Source organism: Haemaphysalis longicornis, unplaced genomic scaffold, assembly GCF_048455015.1.
Source record: "Haemaphysalis longicornis isolate Haplotype H1 unplaced genomic scaffold, Haemaphysalis longicornis Haplotype H1 scaffold_9, whole genome shotgun sequence".
In the NCBI taxonomy this organism is placed as follows: Eukaryota; Metazoa; Arthropoda; class Arachnida; order Ixodida; family Ixodidae; genus Haemaphysalis; species Haemaphysalis longicornis.
The window spans coordinates 40,351,920-40,375,807 of NW_027526460.1; the positions used below are offsets into that span (position 1 = coordinate 40,351,920).

Below are 23,888 nucleotides of genomic sequence, written 5' to 3' on the forward strand. Positions count from 1 at the left end.
AACGATTTGTTCTCACTTGCTGCTCACTGTGGTCTGTGCCAGTCGAGGCCATCTGGTCACCTGGCGTAACATCACTTCACTAGCGCGGCGCAAGTAAACACGCGACCAGCGTGCCAGCCAGGAGCCAGCAGGAGCAGCCACGGCCGGACTCGACGCCCCTTTCGCGCGCGGGAGGAGGAGAGTCGAGTCCTGCCGTGGAGCAGCGAGCCGGCGGCCGCCGTGCGAGGGCAGCCATGTTATTAAGGAGCTCAAGCGGCCTGTGCAAAAAGCATCCGCCATGTTTACAAAGCCGTGTTTACAGCGCCGTCAAGCGGGCGTACTGGGTAGTTCACGACGCCGCCACTACGCTTTTTCTGGCACTACAGGCAAAGCTAGACCTTTGCTTCTCTAAAATCCTCCCTGTTCTGTGACTATATTCTCTTATTGCCGGGATAAACGCTACCGCATGACAGCAGTACTACGGCAATCACGTAACGTTGCAGTCTCAGGTATACGACCAACTCGTATCCGCTCGTAAGCGCACGCAGAGGCAAATATTCAATTGGAGATAAGGTTGTCACTCTCATGAACGGAACAGCCACTTTTTTCGCGTAACCAACGTAATCGTAGTTCACCTGACACACCCGACGTTATGGAATCGCTCGCACACACCTTGCACGGGAACATACGTCGCAGCCCGCGGGAAGGCCGGCCGCCAGGTAGGATAGAGGAAAAGTATGGGTGCCTCCACTGCGGTAGGGTGGCTAGACATCCCAACTGCGGGCCGAGCGCTCGACGTCGCCTTGGCAACACAGACGCTTGGACACCAGCACGGCGGCGCACAGACATGGTTGGCCGCATGCATGTCACGCCAGTGAATATAACCTATGGTGCCTACATGATAACTTTTCTTCGAGCATTTTACGGTGCGTACGCTGAACTTACAAATACTGCAATCATATTCCTCCTTATTGTAGCTCCTTGGAACTCTCGTCGCTATCATTTTCGTCATCAGCATAGCGATATCCTTGAAAAGCCATGAGGGTTGCGCGGAAGGACGACACAAAGAGGAGACAGCAGGACGAGCGCAAGTATCAGACCAACTAGCCCGTCAACAAATCTTGCTGAGCATAGCGGTCATCATCGCAGAGAACCACAAGAGGCAGTGGCCAAGACAGTATGACCTTATGGCTGAAACCTAACAGCAATAACGTCCAGATCTTGAGCTTCCGTCTTAAATAATTCCAAACCGGACACGAAATAAAATTTTGTTACCGCATCCCGATGTTATTCTAGTTTTTAAAAGTCTTGCTCAATTTGAGGCTGCCGTGCTGTCGCAAAAAAAAAAAAAAAATTCTCTGCAACAAGGAAGGTAAAACAAGGCAGAAAAACGACACAGAAGGACCATAGTGCTTATTCGGCACGCCGTAGTCATTGAGGACGACAGGTAGAGAAAGTCCGTGTAAAATGTCGTGGCCAATGTTCCTGGAAAGAGCACCCCCGTACGTGTGGAAGTACGAGGCACTTTATTACGCGTCGTCCTCTTGAAGTCCTCATTTCGGCACCCTGTGTTACAGGAGGTAAATTTCTCCAAGTCCCAAAAAGTGGCCCCGGCTTGCTTGCCTGTGCTTTTTTGCGCGTGCAGTAGAAAGAAGAAGCTCAAACGCGCGCACGCAGGACACGCGCTTCGATGACGACATCGTCATCGAGCCGCAGTCTGAACAGCGCTGAGAAGGCAGCTCCTTGGCCAAGATGTGCTGCTGGCTCCTCCTCCTGGCAATCGGTTCTACCTGTCTTGAGCCTGCGCCAGCCATTTTGTTCGAGCTAACGAATAACAGGTGAGACGGTTCAGGGTCCGAAATGACCTCTGCCTTCATACTATTCGTAAAGGGCTCCCACCCTTATCTCCATCCAATACACATGCCAGAAAGCAGGTTATCCCCGTACGTGATTGACGTTTCATCTAAATTTTGCAAAATCTGACGTCACCCAGCTGTTTCAGCCCAGAGAACAGGGTGACCTAACATGTACCTTCGTAGATTCCCCGCTGTAATTACTGCCACACAGCATAACACAGTGTATGCAAGGAAAAATGGAGGACTGGCAGGCAGCGTATTCATAACCTTTGAACGCGTTTACTTCGTCGAGGTATCGGGCTACACTGAGCTGCAGAAGTTGTGGGAGGGGAGGGGAGGGACGGATGTATACACTTCTGAAGTTTGTGGTGGAAAAATCTGGCCGCATTTCTTTTTCGTCCTTAAATTTTGTAGCAGTCAGATTTGCTGCGATTTGACTGGAAGTCACTACAACGCCACCTGGGGGACTTTGCGTTGAGGACGCTTTCCGCGTAACGAGCCCGAGAAGAGCGAGAGATGGAGAAAGGAAAGCGGACATAGAAAAGCAGACATGGCGAAAGTGCTCTTCATTCTGCTCCACGCATCGTCCTTTGCTACGCACATCATATAAATTTAATCTTGTGGCGGGGATGAAGATATCAAGGAAGTAAACAAGGCGGGGTTTTGGGTGGCGCGCGCGGTACCTGTCGGCGAATGAAAAGGCGGAATAATTCAAGGCTACCTTTTTTCGTCCTCTCCCGAGGATACTTTTTCCACGGTGTAAAAATTAACTTGAGGGAAGGAAGCGTCAAGGAAGTTTCAGGGCGTAAGCATCGGAAACTAAGCGCTGGAATTAAAGCACCAGACAGCCGTTCAGGATCCCTTGTTTTTCCACGTTCAAAAACATTAATCTTACCTCTCACTTTTGTAACCAACGTCCACCCAGGAAAGGGGCTGGGGAAAATAAAATTAAGAAGGAAGCTTTGTTCGCGTGTTGTTTTAGGAGACAGAACTAAATGTCTGTTGAGGAGATTGTTGCTGAGCGAGCTGGTAATAGCTTAAAAGCATGCGTGACTGGGCATTCGCGCCGACGAAGCTCAGGGCTGCTCAGGGTCCGCCGCTCCCTTCAAGCGTTTGCGCTCAGCGTCGCGTGCCCTTCGCTGCGCAGCTTTGTCTTCAGTGGACGTAGCGTTGCTGTTAGTTTGTGGGGTGGTGCTGACGCTTGCTTACGCCAACCCACTAACTGACGGGACTGTTGCTTCCATCACACTTCATCAGAAGAACGAAGGGAAGTGGAGTCAACCGCAGCAAGCGCTGAACTGAACGCGCGCAGCGCGCTACCCTATTTACATTCAAGGTTGAAGGAGAGCTGAGACGAGAGGAGGAGAGATGAGCAAGCGCCGAGCATGCGCCGCGAAAGCAGAAGCGAGAACGCGGGAGAAGCGAAAGCGAAGTGCACGCAGCTGGTACGAGAGAAGAAGTGGCGGGAGTATCGCGCAGCTGTGGGAGAGAGGGAAGGAGGAGAGTTGCGCATGCGCAATGTGAGTGCGGACGCCGACTCGGGACATGCCCATACTATAAGATGCTCCGCATCTAAAAACTGTCACATGGCTAGCGCTTGTCCTCTGCTCCCCAATGTCGATTTTTTTAGTGCGCTGGTCAGGCTACCGAACTATTAAGTGCACAGAACTTTATCGTCTTAGCTCGCTAACGGTCGATGTGACTGTCGGAATCAGGTGACGCAGCGAGATAAGGGACCCAAGCGGAACCGTTCGAATCTCGTGAACCGCTGGCGCTTGTCATACATCTCCCCGTTGTTTAGCGCAAAGAAAACTGCAGGTACATTTCAGGCAAAATTTGTGATATAGCCGGCAGTCCCCGCGTTCATTTAGTTAGGAACGCTCGTTGGATTGGTTTTTACGGTGGTAAGCGAAACAAGCGGCCGCGCAACAAAAAAAAAATGGCGCGTTCCAAATGACGCAGAAACCTTTCTGCGTCATTTGCATGGATGGTCATTTGGAACGCGCCATTTTTTTTATTGCGCAAGAAAAAAAAATTACTCGTTCGAAATGACGCAAAACAGCTCCAGCATACGAAATTAAAACAAACACTAAAAGAACAGACTCCCGCTATGGTAGCCCCTTCTAGCCACCATACTCCCGCTGGCACGGTTTCAGGCAGGGTGCGTGCGAGCACTGTGAAGGCGGGAAATTTGAAATGCATTGGGTGGCATTGTGCTCAGTGAGCGGATAACGGCGCTGCAGCCCATTATGGCAAATCACTGCTCTACACTTCCGACAGCTTTCACGTTGAGTGGAACGCCTTTAATTTTTTTTGCTTTCTGTCGCGTTGTTTTCAGCCGTATTGTATTGATGCAGGCTTGTTGCGCTTGATTTTGTTTTATTTTGTCTAGACTTGGTGAATACCCGTACGACGGGTCGTTTGAAATGAATATCTCTTGTGAAGACGCTCCTTGTGGGTACCTCTTAAGTGAAAGGGAGAGCGTGAGAAGAGTCAAATGAGCACGGTTCAGCTCCGCGATCATACGCTTATGTTTTGACGCAGCGTGCACAACGACGATACCACTTTGGGCGACGGCGTTTGGACGTTAGAGGAGGATGCCACCGATCCGGACACTCCGTACGGCATCGCCAACGGTAGGCCAACTGCACCCGCGCAGTGTCTGCGCCAGCATTTTACTGAAGCGCCTCTGCTGGTTGCCGGTGTGCTCCCGCAATTGGGAGATGCGACGAAGAAAGCGATGCCCGGTTCGCAGCGGGGTTCAAGGAAATTCTCCGGCGGCTGTGCGTTCCGTACGTCAAAGGGACGTGGCATTGAAGGCAACCTTTTAGGTTCAAGTGCCAAACTACTCCTAACTACAGACGCTCACTCGATACGACGGTCAGGCAGGGACAGGCTAGTGTACTACAGAGATATAGTTGACCACTATAGACTAGAAAGGGCACTATACCCAGCCCCAGACAAGACACTGAGCAAATGGCAATCAGTAGCGGGGCGACGGCTGCAGACAGATTGCTTCCCCAATCCAGTGGCTTACATCCGATGTTACCCAGGGTTCTACTCAGATAAATGCAAGGCGTGCGGTGACAGGGCTGACCTACATCACATGGTATGGTCTTGCCCTCTCCGGAGAAATGACCCGCAAAGCAGTAAGGCAGGACAGCCTGCACTAGACATAAGTTCGAAGGAGCAGTGGGAGACCGCGCTACTCAGCTCCGACCCGGGTGTCCAGACCCGGCTCGTCCAGATGGCCACGACCGCCGCCAGGGACCAAGGAATCCTGACCGACGGTTAAGCGACAAATCTGGGCAAATAAAAAGCTGTTCACTCACTCACTTCTTCGTAGGTGCTCCGATGCACAGGGTGTTCCACAGCGCGAGCTTAAACTCGGCAGTACACACAGGTGTCCACGAGTGCACACCGTATTGAAGAGAGCGCAAAAACAAGCACCAAAACTTATCATCGTCGTCAACTCCCCCATTCCATAGCGGCAGGAGCGCTCGGTGACGCAAAGTGTATGAAACAGATCGAAGCCATTCGAAAGTCTAGATTCGGATTTAAAAAAAAGGGGGGAGGCGTGAGAGGTGGGTGGGAGAGAGAGGAGAAGCAGCACATGACAGAGGCGGTAGAAGACTGTCTTCTTTCGAGTTCATTCGCAGTGAAGCGAACACATAGTATATTTTTTTTCTTTAAAACACCTCTAAAATGACTTGATGTCTGTTTCATTCAGTCTTGCGAACGTTGTTTGTAGCACCCGTTTAGCCGGGCAGAATTCCACACGGAGGGCAGGGAAAAGTGCTCCCGCAATCCTCTACCAAAAAAATATATATATATATATTTCGTTTCCCGATTTCTACCCAGAAATCTGCTTTTTTAAGTCTTGCTCTTCATATTGTACATTTATTTTTCTGCCGATGTATATAAGCCAACGTTTTCTTGCGTGTTTTTTGCTGCCCTTGACAACTTCTGATGCCCACAAAGACGTACTAGGCTAAACACATTATGAAGCTAATGGGAAAATGGACTCTACTTATCCTTGTGATGGCAAACACGGCGTCCAGGGTGTCAGGCAGGCGTTAGCGCCCGATTTCTCTTCCCTAGAACGTGTGAGGAGCTCACCGCGTTTAAACAAGAATTTATCGCTTTTGTTGGGGCTGAGAATCAGTTCGGGCCAGCATAATGAGTCATTTCCGCAGTTTCGAACCGAATCCGGATATTGTTCGGTCCGTGGCCGACGAATTCTGGGTACGGGACGAGGCAACGAGGTAAAAGTCAAGGTAGAATGTGTGCTGGAATGTTTCCCGTGCCACTGAAAGTGCGCTCCTGCATGACGCGGCGAAATAAACGGCGGGGCTTTTTCTTGCTTGCCTATCGCCTGGATCGCCTCCTTTCGCCGATCACGGACTGATAGCGGCGGGCGCCGCTACGACAGAATGCGTGCGAGTGTACTGCTCCTTACACGCACCGACATGTTTTACCAGCGGTTGTGCGGCGCGATCCTTCCTGCAGAGACGCTGGAGTCGGGTCCCGGTGCGGCCTGCGAACAAAGCTCCGACTGCGCTAGCCCCCTGGCGTGCCTGGCGTCAAAGTCCTGCGGCTGCCCGGAGCGCGCACCGGTGTTGGTCAGAGAGAAAGCCAGCTTCGCCTGCTGGACGCGTACGTGTTATGCCCTGCTGCTACCAGAAGCAATTAGCCTGTGATGTTTCTTTCTGCGTACATTGTATTTTGAGAGCAGATGGGAACAAATTGGGAAAAAAAAAATGAAGGAAGCTCACACCGACGCGTAAGACTTGAAGGTATCGTAGCTGTACGCAGCCTTCATGACCATGACTAGAGTCACTAAACCATGACGAAGGTGGTCCACGATTGCAGCCGATTTGATTCGTCGCTGCCACATCGACCTTTACTCCATAACTGATAAGTGGGAGCTTCTTTCATTTTTTCGAAGTGATAATCATTGGACATCACCTTGGAGGGCCGTACGCTATGGTGTCTTTTTGGTTTCGTGCAAGTGTTGCCACGATTACGGCGAACGATGGAGTCTTTCTGGTTTCGTGCAAGAGTTGCCACGATTATGGCGAAGGCTGGAGTTTTTTGGCCTATCTTGGCCAGTCTCCCTAAGTGGGTATGATTGGCTTTGCGAACGTGCAGCGAGGACGCTGGGCGGTCGCTATGAGGCACGCACACAGGAGCTCTCGTCATTTTCTTGGGTTTTTTTAACTGCCGGGCGGTCGCCGCAATTTTGGCCAATTTCCCTTAGCAGGTATGCTTGGCTGTGACGGACGTGCGCATGGGAGGCTGGGCGGTCGTCGCGAGGCACGCACTCACGGGCGCTAGGCATTTTCTTGGTTTTGTTAACGGCCGGACGGTCGCCGCGAAGCCCGCGCTCGCGTGCGGGCGCGCGGCAGTTTCTTGGTATTTTTAACTGCGGACACAAAAAATTACGTTTTGCTAAACAGCTTCGCTGTTAAAAAAGCCTTCGTGCCACATTACTTTTATAGCCGGTGGTGCGGCAGTAAAAGTAAAAATAGAAGCTAGCAGACTGTAGCTGCCTGCAGACTGCGTGTGTGCGTGTGCGTACGTGTGTCCGCCGTATGCGTACGTGCCTGTGTGTTCGTGCGTGTGTGTGATGTGTGCGCAGCGTGCGTGTGTGTGTGTGCGTACATTTAGCAGAACTGGGCAGCAGCCATGACTGATATCTCGGCACGTAGTTGTGAGATGTGCTAGATATCTATCGCTGCCTCCAGTACGCGGTCTACGCGCGGAGTATTAGACTTTTACAACGGGTGTCTTGTGCTTAGAATGTATCTGCCATCGGGGCCGAAAATCAGGGTGAAGCATTGCTGCGCAAAAGCCATCCTTTGACGCCTTTGTGTCTGCTCTCCCGCTGAGTTAAAGGGATGCAAGTTTGATCGCCACTTTTCCCGCGCGGAATACTAACACCTTTATTATTGCGCCAATGCAGCGTTTTTTCGATGATGTTCTCTGTACGTAGTATTTGTCACAGAGAAAAATGAAAATGTGAAAGATGTCGATAGTACGAATCACCTTTCGGTTGGCTGCCTTGTTTGCCCCTTGTAAGGCTTTACTGAGCCTATACTGCACCGCCCCTCCTCGCGTAGCTCGACGCCTGAGCGAGCCGTGCCTGACCCACGCCGAGTGCAGCCACGGTAATGAACACGCCTGGTGCCTGGATTCGGTGTGCCAATGCCCGCCGAGCTTCCGGAGCGCCGAGGCAGCCTCACTATGCCTTCCCGGTTAGTGTCACAAGAGTCGTTAATTAGAGAGTTTTAGCAGTCCGTCCGTTCCGTCGTGCTTCTGCGCCTGCGCGCGCAGAAGGGCGAGGAGGCGCGGACATGGCCCGCGGAACTAATCCCCCTACCGCGACGAATGCCCAAGTGCCCAAACTGGTCCCGGTCAACCCGGTGGTAACAACGTACACGACGGAACGGACGGGCTGCTAAAACTCTCTGGCCCTGACCTCTAACCCTGCCCCACTGGGTGTGGAAGACTTTGCTCTTTCTTCTCGGCACGGGAAGGTTTCTTGCTTTCTAATCGCCCTCATTGCTATGAGGCTGACGGACAATCGGCATTTACTAGTTGTATGTAAGCGCAAAACTTTCCGTGCCCTGATATGCATGTTACGACAGACGTGCCGATTTGAGGCATAAAATGTTGATTGCGGTAACGAAACCCTTCCGCGTGCTTGTGTGCCTGTCAACGCTTATAAAAATAGAAATGCTCTTGTCAGTTCCGGGGATCGAACTCAAGCCTCGCATGTTTCGAGAAAGGAGTCATAATCCCTTCCGAGAGGTCCATCTCCCTGCAACAGTGATTTTTAGGAGTTGACGCACAAGTGTACAGCACCGAAGCTCGGGAAGCGAAAGTGCATCTCAGAACAGTACGGCTAATTGATTAAAGAATCGACCAAAAAAATGGCAAAGTTCATTCGGTTCGCAGAGAGTGAGAGACAAATAACTTTATTGCGTGGCAGCCAGTTATCTTAGACGTCGGCCAAGAGCCCTTGGGCTCTGGCAGCGTCTTCGGCCAGCTGAACGGCCCAGACCTGATCCGCTGGGTCGGAGCTGAGCAATACGACATCCCATTGCTCTACACTAGCGATTTTGCGGCCTAACGTTGACGCCTGTGGACAGGCCCACAGCATGTGTGCTAGGTCTGCCCTCTCCTTACACCAATGACACTTTTCAGAATATTGCCCGGGGTAGCAGTGGCTGTACGCTGCCGGGTTGGGATACGTGTTTGTTTCCAAAAGTCGCCAAGCCACGGATTGAAATTTGCTGAGTGTAGGATGAGCTGGGGGGAAGCGGGCCCGCTCTAGCCTGTAGTGACACGAGCCCATCCCTGCCAGTAAAGATGGTTGTCGTTCGTTTCCCCGAAGTCCGGTGTCGATCAGGAACCCAATCGCCCGGGCTCCGGTTGATTTACCAGGAGGCTGGCAGGGCGATGGTGTTGAAGTTCTTGGATATGGCGGTCGAATTGACGACCTCGAGGCGTTGAGGTTGAATGAATGAAACGAAGAGTTTATATACAGCTATTTAAAGTAGGAAAACTGGGTACATGAGTAGAAAAAGGAACAACTTCAAACTTCAGCTAGACGCTAGCTCCGAGTGCGCACAAATCACTCGGGCTCCTCAACTTCGTCTAACTCCTATTCTCGGAGCGTACACAAATCGCTCGAGAAACGACGGCCGAGACTCTGTCTCGCCGCAAGATCCGTCTAGTTGCCCGGTACGGCGCTGTACCCTAAACCTCCGACGCGATCTTAACCTCTAGCCTAGGGGGCTCACACATCCCAACCTAGCTTTAACGGTCGAGACTACTTGTCCCGCCGGGAACTGCCCAGCTCAGCGCTCAGACAAGAACGATTTCTAACGGCCAAGTTCGGCCTTATAACACCTCGAGATCACACTCTCTCGGGAACGCCCCTGTAGCGTTCGTACACGCGTAAGGGAGTGCCCAAATTCACGTAGACAGCTGTCACTCAGCGCGCTACGGAATATTCAGTGAGGCGCCGCCATCTTTGGGTCAACGGACCGCTCGCGGGCCAGCAGGCGCGTACGACCCCGAGGGGTGAGGGCGAAGGGCGCGACTGTGCGTCGTGCTGACCGGGGCGCGTTAACAATGGAGGCTCGCGCGGCGCTCGTCCCGACGTCGGTAATCACACCTCCCCGGCGCTTCTCGGAATCCGGTGGCGCCGTCTGCGTTGTCAATGGGGGATTATCCCCGTGGTATTCGGTCGGCCAGACAATCCGTCTCCCGTGCGCGCCTTGACGAATTGGCGGCGGCTGCAGCGTAGAGTCCACAGTGCTGAGCCACCAGACAGAGTGGCGGGTTCTCACGCGCCGCCCGGGCGCTTGGCCCCTAACCTCATCAGTGGACCTTAAACTGCCCGAACAGCAAAGCGAATGAGCGCTGTGGTCATCAACAGCTCGGATTGAAAATCTTCGACCGGCGTCGTGCGCGTATTCGTTCCCGACCAACTTAGCCGGAGCGTGCAGGTTCCCATATTAGATATATATCTTGCCGGACCGCTGAACATTGTGAAGTCCAGTCCTGAGAATTGCGGACGCCTCTGGAGAGATGCGCCCCCTTGTGTAAGTTATAATAGCAGACTTTGAGTCGCTCACCACGTATTTGATTTTCGCGGAGGCTGTCATTGCCAAGGCAATGACCGCCCCTTCGCCCACCTCCGGTTCGATCGTGGGGACCGACCCGGAGCTTATGGATTACCCTGCTGATTGACTACCACTAGGGCCATGGCATCGCGACCAGGGTAATCGGCCGCGTCCACATAAACCACGTCCTATAAACTGCCGTAACGTTCGTGTAGCTAGGGCTTTCGCCCTCGCCTGTCTGCGCTCCAGATTGTGGAGCGGGTGCATCTTTTTAGGGATCGGTGGAACGTGAATTTGTCCCCGCACTTCAGGAGCCAAGAGTACCTTGTGTGTGTCGGTTCGAGGGTACTTGATCCCCAGGGAGCCGAGAATATGCCGACCCGTCTGGCTGTAACTAAGCCGCTCCCGTTGAGCTAGCCTTTGAGCCTCTATTAGTTCACTGAGGGTATTGTGAAGCCCCAGTCATGCCCCAGTGCCTCGAAACGTTCGGTCGGAGCAGTGATCAGGATGCCTAGCGCCTGCTTGTAGGCCCGTCTGATCAGGGCGTCAATTTTGAGTTCTTCGTCTTTTTTTAGGTGTAGGAAAGGGGTGACGTACGTTATCCTACTGAGGACGAAGGCCTCACCTAATCGCACGAGATTGCGCTCGTTCATCCCGTGATGTCGGTTAGCGATTCGCGATTTGAGTAGGGTAGCCTGATGGACGCTTTTTTCTAGTGCGAGGATGGTCTCCGAGTTATGCCCATTGGCCTGTATTTGGAGACCGAGAACCCGTATACTGGACACTGTGGGGATGGGTTGCGTTTCATTCGCGAAGATTTTCACAGCCGGGGGGTTTGGGTCTGTGCGTCTTCCCCAAGTAGTAGGCCTGTATAGCAACAGTTCCGATTTTTGCTAGGCTCTAATGGGAAGATGGGCCCATCTCTTTATAAGAACCCAGCTTCCACAGTACCGCGCCCTTCACGTCGACCAGCGCATTCCTAAAGTTGGCTGCATGTGCTGACGCCGCGAATCGTAAAAAGGAAAATTATCACGCACAGTACTGATACCTCTCAGTTGCAAAAAAGGCTAGTTGTGTACTAGCCAGAAGAAGAGAGTACAAAAGCAAAGACAAGGAAGAATAAGGAAAACACACGTACGAACGCTGGCAGGGTACTTCATTTAGAAGAACTGCGAGCTGGGCGTGTTGGTACATGTTCATGGTGGGAAAAGCGCTACAGTAACAAGGACGAGTACACGGGACAAAGCGCTTTGTCCCGTGTACTCACTTGTCCTTGTTACTGTAGCGCTTTTCCCACCATGAAGGGTACTTCATTTGCCTTCTTTTTTTTTTTTTTGCTTCTTCTGTGTCTCAGATTTTCAACAGCACAAAGTTGCCCAACGCAATACTCTGTTGCAGAAAAAGGAGAAAACTGAACCGGATTTAGGTAATTTCGCCGTTAGATAAATTTGTGTAGGGAGATATTTTAGCCCTCACCCATTGCCCGTATGGTGGGTGTCGCTCCACCAGTTCAGCTAACCGGGGGGTCTAGCGACTTTTAACGTGAGAACAATTAAGCTATACGACATTGGCTCTCTCTAAGCGGTTACTTCTCATCTATTCTCCTATGATGGCGAATCTTTTTTGCGTTTGAAATAAAACTTAAAATATCTCAATAGTCACCCTTTCAAATTTCATAGCTGCCCCTTGGCTCTTTGCTGGACTGTACTTCTTCTCAAAACGATGCAACAGGTTCAGCCAGCCTACACTGAAACGTTGGGCCTATTTTATGCGAATTTTTAACGTACTGGCTAAGGCCACCCGGCCTGTAGTGGCCAGTTGCCTCAACCCAAGATAAGCGCGCTCATCGCGGCACTTTGTAGCCGCAGTCTGCTTGTTTGTATAGGAAGTCGACAGCTTCATGAGATTGATCTCAACCGTGGCATTCTACCTCCCTATATGAAGAAGGTCGCAGTGAGGTCAGACGTGTCACATAATGATGTTAATGAGGTAAAATGTTTTCATATTAATACCAGCATACGAAATCCATGTTAAGGGTGGGTGAGATGTGCGCTATGTTACTCCGATAATTTCAATTTACCACTCGCACCCCCATTATCCAAGCAACTATTTCATTGGAGGCAGGCGGAATCGCTTGGATGTCGTTGGATTCGGACAGAAAAATGAGCTTAGGGTAATACTACGATGTCAGTGGCATAAAATTAGCGCAGTCAACCATATAACGTAATCTTTACAATGCTCAGCTGTACTTGCGCGTGAGGGGAAGCTTAAGTGAGAACTATGCATGTTCAAGTGAGCCTGCCCGGACGGACCTCAACTTAGTGGTTAGGCCGAGACTGAGGTAAGGTTATAGATTAGAGGAAAAAGAAGGTGAGGTCACCTGCCCACCTCCGGTTTCACGGGACAGGTGCTGTTCTTTGCGACCTCTCTGACTTGTAAACACGTTGAGCGTTAATGATACGTCTACACAAATTGTATTTTCACGAAACCGCTCTCCATTGTCCGCATTATTACCAACCCATTAAAATATGTCTGTTCCGTCACCCTCATTTGTGGTACGCCAAGCCTCTGTAGCCCCCGCCTTAATGCCGTCTTCCGCCCTTCTGCGTAGATTCCCAGCCGGTTGGGTGGTCTCCCCAGCACACGTCCACTATAGTCGCGGCCCTTCTGAGTCTGGCATTCGCCATTTTCGGCTTGATCGGCTATCGCAGGTAAGTGTAATAGCGAACAATTCCAGCCAGGCCAAGTTGGAAAGCTTTTTTCTAGCCGGTGCTGTTTTAACGCTAAAGCTCAAGACAGTGCATTTGTGCAGGCAATTAAGGCGACGACGGCGAAGACAAAGGACTTTTTTTGGGCGCTTGAAGGAACATGATCATCATGTCAGATTCTGGCCTGCCTTGCTCTCTACTGAAAATACTGTGAATACTGAGACTACATCGTGCTCATTCGTCTTTTATCGTCGTATACAATATTGAGGCTGCATAATCGTTTGAAAAATTTGGTCTTTTCGACCTCACAACATTATTCTTGAACGGTATACGGTTTGTACACTGTAGAAAAATTTAATCACGTAAATGTGATTTTCGATGTCTGCACCTAACACCCTTACAGCCTAGCAACACACAATTATACACCCGTTTAATGGCGTTTTGTTGTTAATTGCGCTCTGTTTTTCTTTGTTTTTTATAAAGTGGAAGGATGTTAGTTACAGACAAAATGGTCGTAAATAATTGTACAGAGTCTCGTCCGAAGCTTAGACGATTGTATTTGTCACGTGAACTGATGGTGAGGTTGTTTTTACCAGCTCAGAGAGATGGACGCAGGAAAGCCGCTGACAGGTTTAACAAAACATACTTTTAATGCACACTTGGAAAACCCTAAAGCAAACCACTCAAGAAAATAGCGCAAAAACCGCTAACCATTCAACCCCCTACTAAAAATCCCAAAATACAATTCAAGGCAAAGCCCAAACGTCTCTGCAATAAAGTTCTACACAACTAGTTCAAATCAGCTATTTTCATCACGCCCTAAGTGGTCTCTCTACCACCACAACCTCCTAGCTGTGCCCTATGACTGCGTCCCTATTGGACTGGCCTACCCCGGTCGGCGCTGACGTGTCGCACCCTTGCGTGGCCGCGACTCGGTGGTAGCCATCCTCGTCTCGCTTTGATGCCGGCGTTCGATGCGCGCGGTCACTCCTTGGGCGGTGTGGGCTCCGCGCGTCCCGACTGGTTCCCTTGGTGGCTACCCCCTGGTAGCCGCTGCCGCTGGAGGTCCCAGGTAGTCTCGGCACGAACGTAGCCTTTCGGGGCCGTCGAAGCGTAGGTCGACGGAGCGTGGACGTTGGCCGCAGGTGCCCGACCGCCGCCGCTGGGGCCACGAAGACACAAGTTCGTGGTGCGCCTAGGATGCCGCAGCCGATGCGAAGTCGGCCCGCTCCCGCCCAGGCTTGGTAGGCATAGTCGGTGGCCCGGCCGCGTCCCCCTGGCTCGTTCCTTGAAGCTCACGTGCTCCTTCCGCCTCCTGGTTTCTTGCCTCCCCCTTCTATTTATGCGCCCTGCTTTTATCCCCTCTGAGCTCTCTCGTGGCGCACTCTCATTGGCTCCTTGCCTTTTCATGTCGCAACTGGTCTCCTGCGCGGCGTTCTCTAATTGGCTGACCAGCGCGCTGCCATATTTGACCATGATGCCTCGGGGTTTAGGCACTGGCGTTCCCTCATTGGTGCGCTCCTGGCGTGCCGTTCAAATGGGCTTTTCTTTTGTTATTTTTTCCCTTTTCTTGGGTTTTGATGCGTCCCCTCTCAGGGGGTGCCCTTGACACATGACACTATCGAGGCTGCATGCAAGCCAAAATGGAAGCAGTACCATCCGCTAGGAACCGGAAGCAGAGCAACCAAAAATTTCACTAACGCAACTTAACAGGGTGGAGATCAAATTGGTGATAACTTTAGAGGCCTCATGCGCTGCCCAGGTGGCGCGGCACGACAGGAGGCCAAACTGAATTCCCGGTAGCACATCCGGGTGGTACAAAACTGTGGTGGTCCCATGGGTGACATGAGCGCGCGGTATACCCCCGGTCGTTTTGCGACATGGTCTTCAGGCCATCCCCGGCGCGTCCGATCTCTTCCAGGATCAACGTGGGACCAGGGAAAAAAAGCTTTGCAGCGCTAAATACATTTACAGCGTCGAGGAACCTGCTGGGACGGTTTGAGAGAGAAAGAGGGCACCGACCAAGTAACGAAAAAGAAAAACTTCAAAGACGTTTCGGCTCCCGCACGGGGCCGCGGTGGGAGGGACGGTGACAGCGCTGTGCAACTCGCGGGTTCACCAATGGTCGTACGAAGTGGAATTTGAAGTGGGAGCTCCTTGTTTAAACTAATACACTTTGTGATGCGGACTTGTTAACAACCGAGTAACGCAGTCGGCGACGATCGTGTGTGAAAGTCAGTGAGTCCGGCGAATCGCAGGCTCGTCTGCTGCGGTGCGCCGCGCTTTTGCACACCTGTGCACTTATCCATGCACTTTCATTGAACACCTTGGTCTACATCGCCGTTACGAATACGTGGTGCAGTGCTAGCTTGCCTTTTTGTTGTATCGTGCCTCAGTGACAAAATAAGCGAGCGTCAGCAGCGTGAAATTTGTTTTGTGATTCCGAAAGCAGGGGCCGTAGAACAAAGCGGTCGGGTGAACCGAGTGGCCGTTCTGTTTCCTTGTTTGCTCTAACTTTATTTATTACGCTGTCGCCTCATCTATTCCGCGTTCGCACTTAATAGACTAGAACAGGGGGCGGCAACGTTTTGAGGTGGACGGCCGAGTTGCATGAAGCCGACATGGCGGTGGGTCGGACGGCAAATAGGGCGGAGGGGAGGAGGGGGAGGGGGGGGGGCGCTTTGCAGACAAAGAAAAAATTCAGCGAATCGACAATAATACTTGAAAATGGTTGCCAATTATCTAGCTAATTGTGAAGATGCAGGATAATGCCTACTGGAAGCGATCATTTCTCTGTTCTTGCCTCTCGTCTAAACCCCATCTGAGGTAAAAAATGGCGCGTCGCACTTCAGATAGGGAGTGACGGGGCAGGGGGTGGGGTGCTGACAACGGGCTAGGGGCCGCCTAATTCTGCCCCGCGGGCCGCAGATTTCCGACCACTGCACTAGAAAATAACGAACACGGCCAGGGACGATCGTATGTAATTATTTGGGCCGCGCACCGTGCATGCGGCTGTTTATGTTACCTAAGTATAGTACACACCTAAGAAGGCAGCGGATGTGTGATTTGGTGCTTATTTCGCGTCCTTTAATTTCGCCTAATTTGTTTATTCGACGCTATTGCCTCACCTTCTACCCGCTAATTATACATGCACCCTGCCATTCGTCAATCGTGCAGCGTAAAATCTCGCGTGAGAAATCACTTAGTTTGCGAAAATATAGAACAAAATTTGCACTCGTTTTCAAGTCGGTGCCGTGCCGGTGGTGTCAGCTGAGCCGGCTGCGCTGCTCGCGTCCGCTTGCATGCCGCCGCTGAAGCAAACTTTTGCAGTTACCTCACGCTATAGGAGAGCAACGTTCTATGTTCTATGCTACTTGCGAACTGTTCCTTTGTCGACCGTACGCAAGAAAAAACGATAATTATCGTCAGGAAGTTAGACCACCCCACCGTGCGATGTCTGACGCACCGTCGGGAAGATCACGACAGCTCGCTCAAAAGAAAGCTTGTAAAATCAGCTTGTTTTAGGGAATATTGTTTTGTTTGGCCTCTTCAACTACTTTAAAAGCTAGTTTATTTAGTGTGCTATCATTTAAACGCACCAAAACACGATTAAATTAAGTACAACCAAGTTTCCTCCTGGCTTGTAATTAAAACACATGGAGGGGGGCGCAGGTCGTCTGCTCTTCTGACTACCCAGACGCGTCGGTCACGAGAGGGAGCTGCATGTCGCCAAAACTCCAGCGCAGGAGGCCCATTTGTTAGCATTTGTGTTCGTTTCGTTGCAGACGGCTGAGCTCAGAATCCACCAAACACGTTATCAATAAAATAAAGCTTGCACAACAATCAGCTGCATTTTTTACTTCTCTTATAGCAAAGAAATGGCGATATATTATTCAAAGGACCTCATGTTGTTAAAATTAGGCCTAAAGTAGCGAACACATTCCATGGTTGAAAAATTATCTTCTCTGTATAAAAAAATTATTCGCAGCCGTAAAAGTAAGTTTTGTGAAACGAAAACTGAAAATACTTACACACAAAACTCCAGTCACAGGGACGTACGACGTATAGGTGGTATTTGTTGAAAAGTTTAGCTGCCAATTTCTTCGCTTGGGCCACTGCGCCCTCACGCCGAAAAAAAAAAAGAACTCCGGCGTGCGTCGTCGGCTCCGTTTCAATTCGATTCTCAACGGTGGTGTCAAAGAGTTGTTATTAATCGCGCTCACAGTGGACTCGAGGCAATAGTTTGCGTTCGGTGAGGTAGAGTTTAATAACGTGCAACACAGTCATGTGCTTAGCACGGACAAGTACCGCCATCCCGCGGAGACTGACGTAACGAGTGACGGTGCACTCACACGGTCGCCTGCATGCGCGCATCGCCAGTGAATACCAGAAGTATTGAGAACCTCCATCCGAGGCAATTATTATACTCTACAGTGCGATCGAATGTTGTTGTTTCGGAAGCTGGAGGGGCCATATAACATCAACAGAAAACCCGCTTCGATAATGCGTTGCATAAAGTTGTAGCATAAAGTTGTAAAGTTGTAAAGTTGAATGCGGCGATTACTCGCTCTGCATATCTTACCACACGGAGTGGTTCCAGAGGTGGCGATGGCAGCAGCCCCCCTTCTGTGATGATAATTTCCTTATCTTTCCCGCGCATTGCACGCGATGCTGTTTCTTGCTGCAGGCTACTAAAGAGCAGGGCCGGAAAAAACGAGCAGTGGTGCGTCGCCTGGAGCAGGCGCACGGAGTTCAGTAGCGTCCCGTACGAGCGCTTCTCCGAGTGCGTCGAGAGTCCGCCTAGCAAGGCCGAGCACTCTGGAGCGGCCTTCAGTTCTCCCTGGCTGCGCGAAATGCCTTTCGGTGAAGCGGAATCGCAGAGTTATATCCAGCCCGGCTACGAAGCTCCGCAGATGAGCCGGGCCACTTATTTTACCGTGGCGAGTGAAGGAGCCCTGCAACGTAGGTCAACGTCAACAGCCGACTACACCGAGCCTGTAAGCACCTGGAACTACACAAGAAACCAGCTCCATCGGGCTAGCAGTGTCCCCAGAAATACGCTGTCACAAAACATTCCATTTTCAACAGGTCTGGAGGAATTAAATAGCGATACGCTGAAGACCGCTATCGCGGGTTCAACAGCAAGTCCAGCGTCGACGATAAACTCGGAAAGTGGCGACAAGCCGTCCCCCAAGCGGAGGACAAAAATATCCACTCTTTCAACTCACACGCTGAAACCTTGCCGCCGCCCTGGGAACGTGGGCGTCGATTTAAATCCTGGCCCGTCGGCAGTGGGCACGTTTACCGCAGGCATTGCGGCAGGTCGCCGGCTTCGCGCGGGACTTACGAGCGTGCCAGAAGAGGCGGCCGAAAATGATGCGATCCATTTCGCGGGTACTTCTACGTCCCAGACGAAACCACGCGAATCGGTCAAGTTCACCGAAAGCGAGCTCAAGGGCGCGCCCCTCAAGAAGTTCAAATCGGAGAGGCTCCGAACGTCCAGCCCCAAGCGCCCTCGGCGCGCCTTGTCCGACACGCGTGATCCGCTCGCTGTCATCGCTGACGACCACGCTTCCGACCGCTCCGCCTTGGACACGTCTTCTCGGACCACCTGCGTCGTTTCTTCAGGCACCAACTCCGAGTACTCGGGGTACTACTACTACGAATGGCCCGTGGAGTCGTACGTGACCTTGTACGATCGCCACAATCAAGAAGGCGTGACCCGATGGCCGCTCTTGACAGCCAGCCAGCCAACCGGACCATTCGGTGGCGCCGTCTGGAAGATGCCCGGCCACGTTACCAGGACATTCGGGGCGTTCGCTTTGCACGACGCATGTCGGCTTCCCGCTATGAAGCCCCGCATGACGGCCCCCGTTAAGGCCTCTCTGATGCGTCCAACGCCTGTGCTCCCAGAGCCTGGCTGGAAGCGTCTGCCGCACATATTGGGCGACGCACGTCGCCTGCCCCGTAGAGCGCTGAGGCACAGCACAGCATCGAGCCGACCACAGTCAGCTGTTACGCGAACTTCAACACGCATGGGCCGGACCCTTACTTCCGCGCACCGCTACACCCGGAGCACCAACAAACCACCCGGTTGCAGGGTAATCTCACCAACCGCGTCGCGCATGGGTCGCCCTTGCAGAAGCTCTCCGCAAGCGATCACAGCCCCTCGCTTGCAGCATTTCGACCGTGCATCGCAGACGGTGGACGTTGGCCGAATCGCTAGCAGCGGCTCCTTCCGCTCGTTTTCGTCCACAGGCTCCGATGGCTCTAACCTACCTCTTAGCGCCAGCACTGTTGTGGAAAGCAGCCGCCCTGGAACGTCAGAGCCCTCGGGTTCCGCGCAGTGATCAAGTACGGCACACCTGTCCGACTGCACAATTCAGTAACATGCGTGTATGTATTGGAAAGCATTTGGCTATACGCTTCGTTTGCCCGTGCTGAAGGTCTCTTCGGGGGCGACGATGTCTGCGGCCCTTCATGTCGGCAGCCGAAAAACGTCGCAGCACCGTCAAGCAGCCCGACAAAATCTCATTTGTTACAGTAAAATCATTGCAACCAAACTGTCGTAACACTCAATGGTAGTAATTAAGACATTTTTCTTATACTATATTTCAGTTTTGAGAATGAGACATTGCATTTGATAAGTCGAATAAAATACGTTCCCAGACTTGGAACCAGAATGATATTTGTACCCATTAGGCATGTTTTCCACTGAAAATCAAAGCCCCTTTATTAACTAGGAAGATGGGTAAAACGCGAATCTTTCTCCCATGCACCCTGAGTCAAAGTCCGAAATCCAAACTACTACTTCGACCGTGTGAACATGGCGAAATCGTATTGAGAGAGAGAGAGAGAGAGAGAGAGAGAGAGAGAGAGAGAGAGAGAGAGAGAGAGAGAGAGAGAGAGAGAGAGAGCTTTATTTAGCCAAACAATATTGCGGCTACTACGTGCCAGATGGGGTGGTTCCCTCTTCACGGGACCCATATGCTTCCTCGGCTGCCTGGCCCCTGGAGATCAGAACGAGCTGGTCTTCCAAGGTGGGGCTGGTAAGCAAGGTCTCCCATCGCTCGTTAAGGGGTGTGGGGGAAGAGTGGTGGAGGGTTGGGTAAGGGGTGGGTGGATGGTCTCGGTGAAATCGCACTCTCCGATGACGTGCTGGAACATGCCCAATTGCTCACACAAGCTACACACTCTCTCATATCTCTCAGGGTACATTCTGCATTGGAGATATGGGTGCGGGAAGGATCCTGCTTGTATTTGCCTATAGATCGTTTGCTTCGCTCTCCTGAGCGATTTGTGCGGGTCAGGGTACCGCCGTCTGCCTTCCCTGTAGTGGCTGCAGATGTCCTTGTAAGTCGTTATGGCTTGCGGCTCGTGCTCGTCTGCCCGGTGTTCAAGTTCTCGGCCAAGCTGATGGGCGAGTTCGTTGCCCTCCAGCCCTGAGTGAGCCGGTGTCCATATCAGTTCGACTTTCTGCTCGGGTATGCGGCGTATTCCTCCCTCTAGTATTCTGAGTGCAGTCAGAGACACCTGCCATTTTCTATAGTTCTATAGTTTTCTATAGTTCTATAATCGGCTTCATAACGTGAGAGACGCAAGTTTGATTCCAACCACGGGAAGCGTATCTTTTTTGAGGCGCCATACTCGAGAACAAGTTAAGAACGGCAATAGCTCATGTACGGTATCACTCCGTACTGGGCGTACTGGGCGTACTGCCCAGATGTACTGGGCGGAGAAATTGGACATCAGAAAGGAAAATTTCTTCGATAATTCTCAGGGCAGTGCTTTGCTTTTTGAGGCTAGAGCAGGTTGCTTGCGAACTAAGAGTTTTGTGGGGTAGTATTCACAAAATGATGGGGTATACGGGGTCTGCGGAAAAGAAAAAACTATGCGGAATGCGAGGGTATCCACCCAAATCTACATGAGGGAAATGTTCGGCTTCCAGAAGCCCTAGGATTTAAGGGGAAGTTAACTTCAAGGCTGTCGAGGCGATGAAAAGATTAGAATGCTGGTGGACGAAAAGCAGATAGGGGAATATTGCTTAGGACAGCTACCACCTGCAACAGCAAAAAAAAGTATTTTGTGCCTAATAAGGTTTTGTGCCTAAGCAGCGCTAGTAGTAAGCAGCGCTAGCAGCGGCTGTCCTTGTGGTTACTTCCTCCGTCTTCGTCTGAATTCGCGCTGGTTTTATCCAAGAATGTCTAAATTCCAACTAGCCCAGCTCGCAACCCTCCTGTATTAAACATAGGTGTATTAGTCCTTTTTGGTAAGATGACACGTCATCACCCCGCTACAAAGGGCAACCAATAGCAATCATCATCATCATCGTTGCCGTTATATTGTTGCGCCCGGGTATAGTGAGGTATAGAAAGCTTCACTTTGAAAGAAAAAAAATGGCAGCATCTCCACTCCGTGGATGATGGCGAGGGTGCGGAGTACGGGGACTCGAAATGACATAAAAGTTGCGCCCCGAGTGACATCCGATTTGCGCCCCGCCCGTCATTCGATTTGAGCCGTAAGTTGCATCTTGATTATTCCCTAAATGAAACTGCAACTCGCGGCTCAAATCAAGTTTTGCTTGATTTTCGCTTGATGGTGGTGTGCGCACTGATGAACGCGGACGGACATTGGGAGGTCCTAAGGTACTCGCACCCTCTGCACCGTTACAGGCGAGGGAGTGAGCCGTTTGACTCACGGGTACTAACTCACTGTCGTGGCCCAGTGGGTAAGACGACTGACACTAACTCCGTCTGGTCTACCCGACACAGTCTCGAATCCTGCCGGTGTCTGTGTGACTTTTTGCGATTGTCAATGCTATGCGCACGGACGCGGACGGACATTGTTAGGTACTAAGGTGCTCCGCACCTCAAAAAAGATACGGATGTATTTAGCATATGCGCTGCATGCTGCTCGTGGCGAATCTGCTTCATACTCCCGTGCGATCACTGACCTTAAACACTATAGCTACTTGCGGCGTTTGAATGCAATAATCTCTCCTATATTGCCTGCAAACTGTAACGTTAGCTATTCGACCAAAGTTTAGGCCGGAAGACGAGGTGCCTCATCCGTCCCCACGAGTCGACCATATGGGAATGGGGACTGGAATACATCACGTGAGTTGGTCATGACGTGGTTAATGAGCGGGTTTTTTGGAAGGTGAGGATGGGGCTGGTCGGGCGTGAGTAAAATTGGTGTAGTCATTTCACCGTGTGCAAGCGGACGGCCAGTAAAGCTACATGTGACAAACGAAAGAGCAAGGAAATGTACTTCACGGACCATTGCTCGTGTCGAGCGACGGAAAAAAACACTTCTTGCATTTTTAGGAAACGTCCACGTTGGAGTTACTATAATGCTCACACGTTCACCCGTTCTAATTATTCACTCCTACGTCAGATACATCCTTGCAGTCGGGCACAAGTTTCCGCGCCGGTAATCTACGGTGTCTAAAACGTAGATGTTTCCAAAACGGACAGGAAATGGTTCATTCAGTCGACTCCCAGTTACTACAGAGTAGTAGTACTTTATTAATGAAAAAGGAACACAAGCCCACTGGGTGGGGTGGGGGGAAATGAAGGGTGCAGGGGAAGGTAAAAAAACCTCGGACATTCACGAGTTCACATAAAAGGGTCGTTGTTCATGGGCAAGTTCATTCAGCACTGGCAGATTTCACATGGCTTCTCGTAGAGTAGCTGCAGCAAGCATGAGGGAAGTCAGTTCAGAACATTAAACAAGTTTGTACAGACCGTTGGCTGAGGCGTATACTCGGTGATCTGTTCAAGGAATGAAGGCTATGTTCTTACTCGCTGCAGGTGGGCTGCCTCTGACGCGGGTGGGGGCCGTCGCCACAAACGATGGTGGTGGTGGTGGTGGTGATGTTTATTGACGGGTGGACCTAGCCTTGCGTGGTATGTCGACAATTGCTCACCCGATCAGCACCTTTTAACCGCTATGCGCGGGAATTCACCATGACTCGCTGAGGCTTGTGACACGTAAAAATTGCAGGATCAAACGAAAGATGTCCCTCCTCGTGATCCAATGGCCTTCCGGGAAAATTAAATCGTTCAAAGAGGCATGCGGAGCGGCCATCCTTCGCAGTTCTTTAAACAAAGCTAACCGCTCCTTCGCATGCTTTCGGCAGTCCATAATAAAATGACCGATCGTTCCACACAGAGGTGAAGCGATAATGTTCAGCTTATGGAGCCACGCCGGTGTCCGCGCTGAGTTGGTCGGAATGCGGAACAGTAAGGTTGCCTCTGTCCTCTTCATTCCTTTTGTGACACAAGGTCGATGTTGTGGTCGCCAAAGAGAGCGGAAATGATCTTGTATGATTGTTTTTAAAATGCGCCGTTCATCTGGAGCCACCTTCAGAAGACGAGTGCACGATGTCGCTTCACGAGCCAACTGGTCCGCAGCCTCGTTTCCAAGCACTCCTACGTAAGACATTTCCAAAGTAAATGGAACAAGTTCGGCGTGCAAAGGCTGTTGCAGATAGGGGCAACGTTAACAAGTAAGGAATCGTAATGTTGGCCGTATGTACACCTCCAAACACAACCGGCAACGCAAACCTTTCCTGGGTGGAAAATGGTCAGTGGACACCGGTCAAGGGTCTGCAGTGGCGGTGGCCATGCCAAGCATGGTGTGCAGAGCCTTCATTAATTGCCGGTCAATCCTCCACAGGTGTATGTTGCGCAAGGGGGTGTGAGCCG

The 23,888-nt window shown here is 51.5% G+C and overlaps 1 protein-coding gene across 3 annotated transcripts in view; it reads left to right on the plus strand.

Moving 5' to 3' along the window:
• Positions 1–1,677: 1,677 nt before the first annotated feature.
• LOC144152225 (neprilysin-1-like) overlaps positions 1,678–23,888 on the plus strand; it is a 67,725-nt gene continuing 45,514 nt past the window's right edge. The window contains exons 1-5 of one of the 3 annotated variants that reach the window (XM_077683457.1): positions 1,683–1,817; positions 4,380–4,471; positions 6,345–6,491; positions 7,958–8,092; positions 13,083–13,182. In XM_077683457.1, coding sequence (XP_077539583.1) covers positions 1,732–1,817; positions 4,380–4,471; positions 6,345–6,491; positions 7,958–8,092; positions 13,083–13,182 — 560 coding nt within the window. In that variant the 5' untranslated portion in view covers positions 1,683–1,731. Of the gene's footprint in view, positions 1,818–4,379; positions 4,472–6,187; positions 6,273–6,344; positions 6,492–7,957; positions 8,093–13,082; positions 13,183–23,888 lie in introns of those variants that run through there. The other 2 variants (XM_077683458.1, XM_077683459.1) reach the window with 2 other exon arrangements.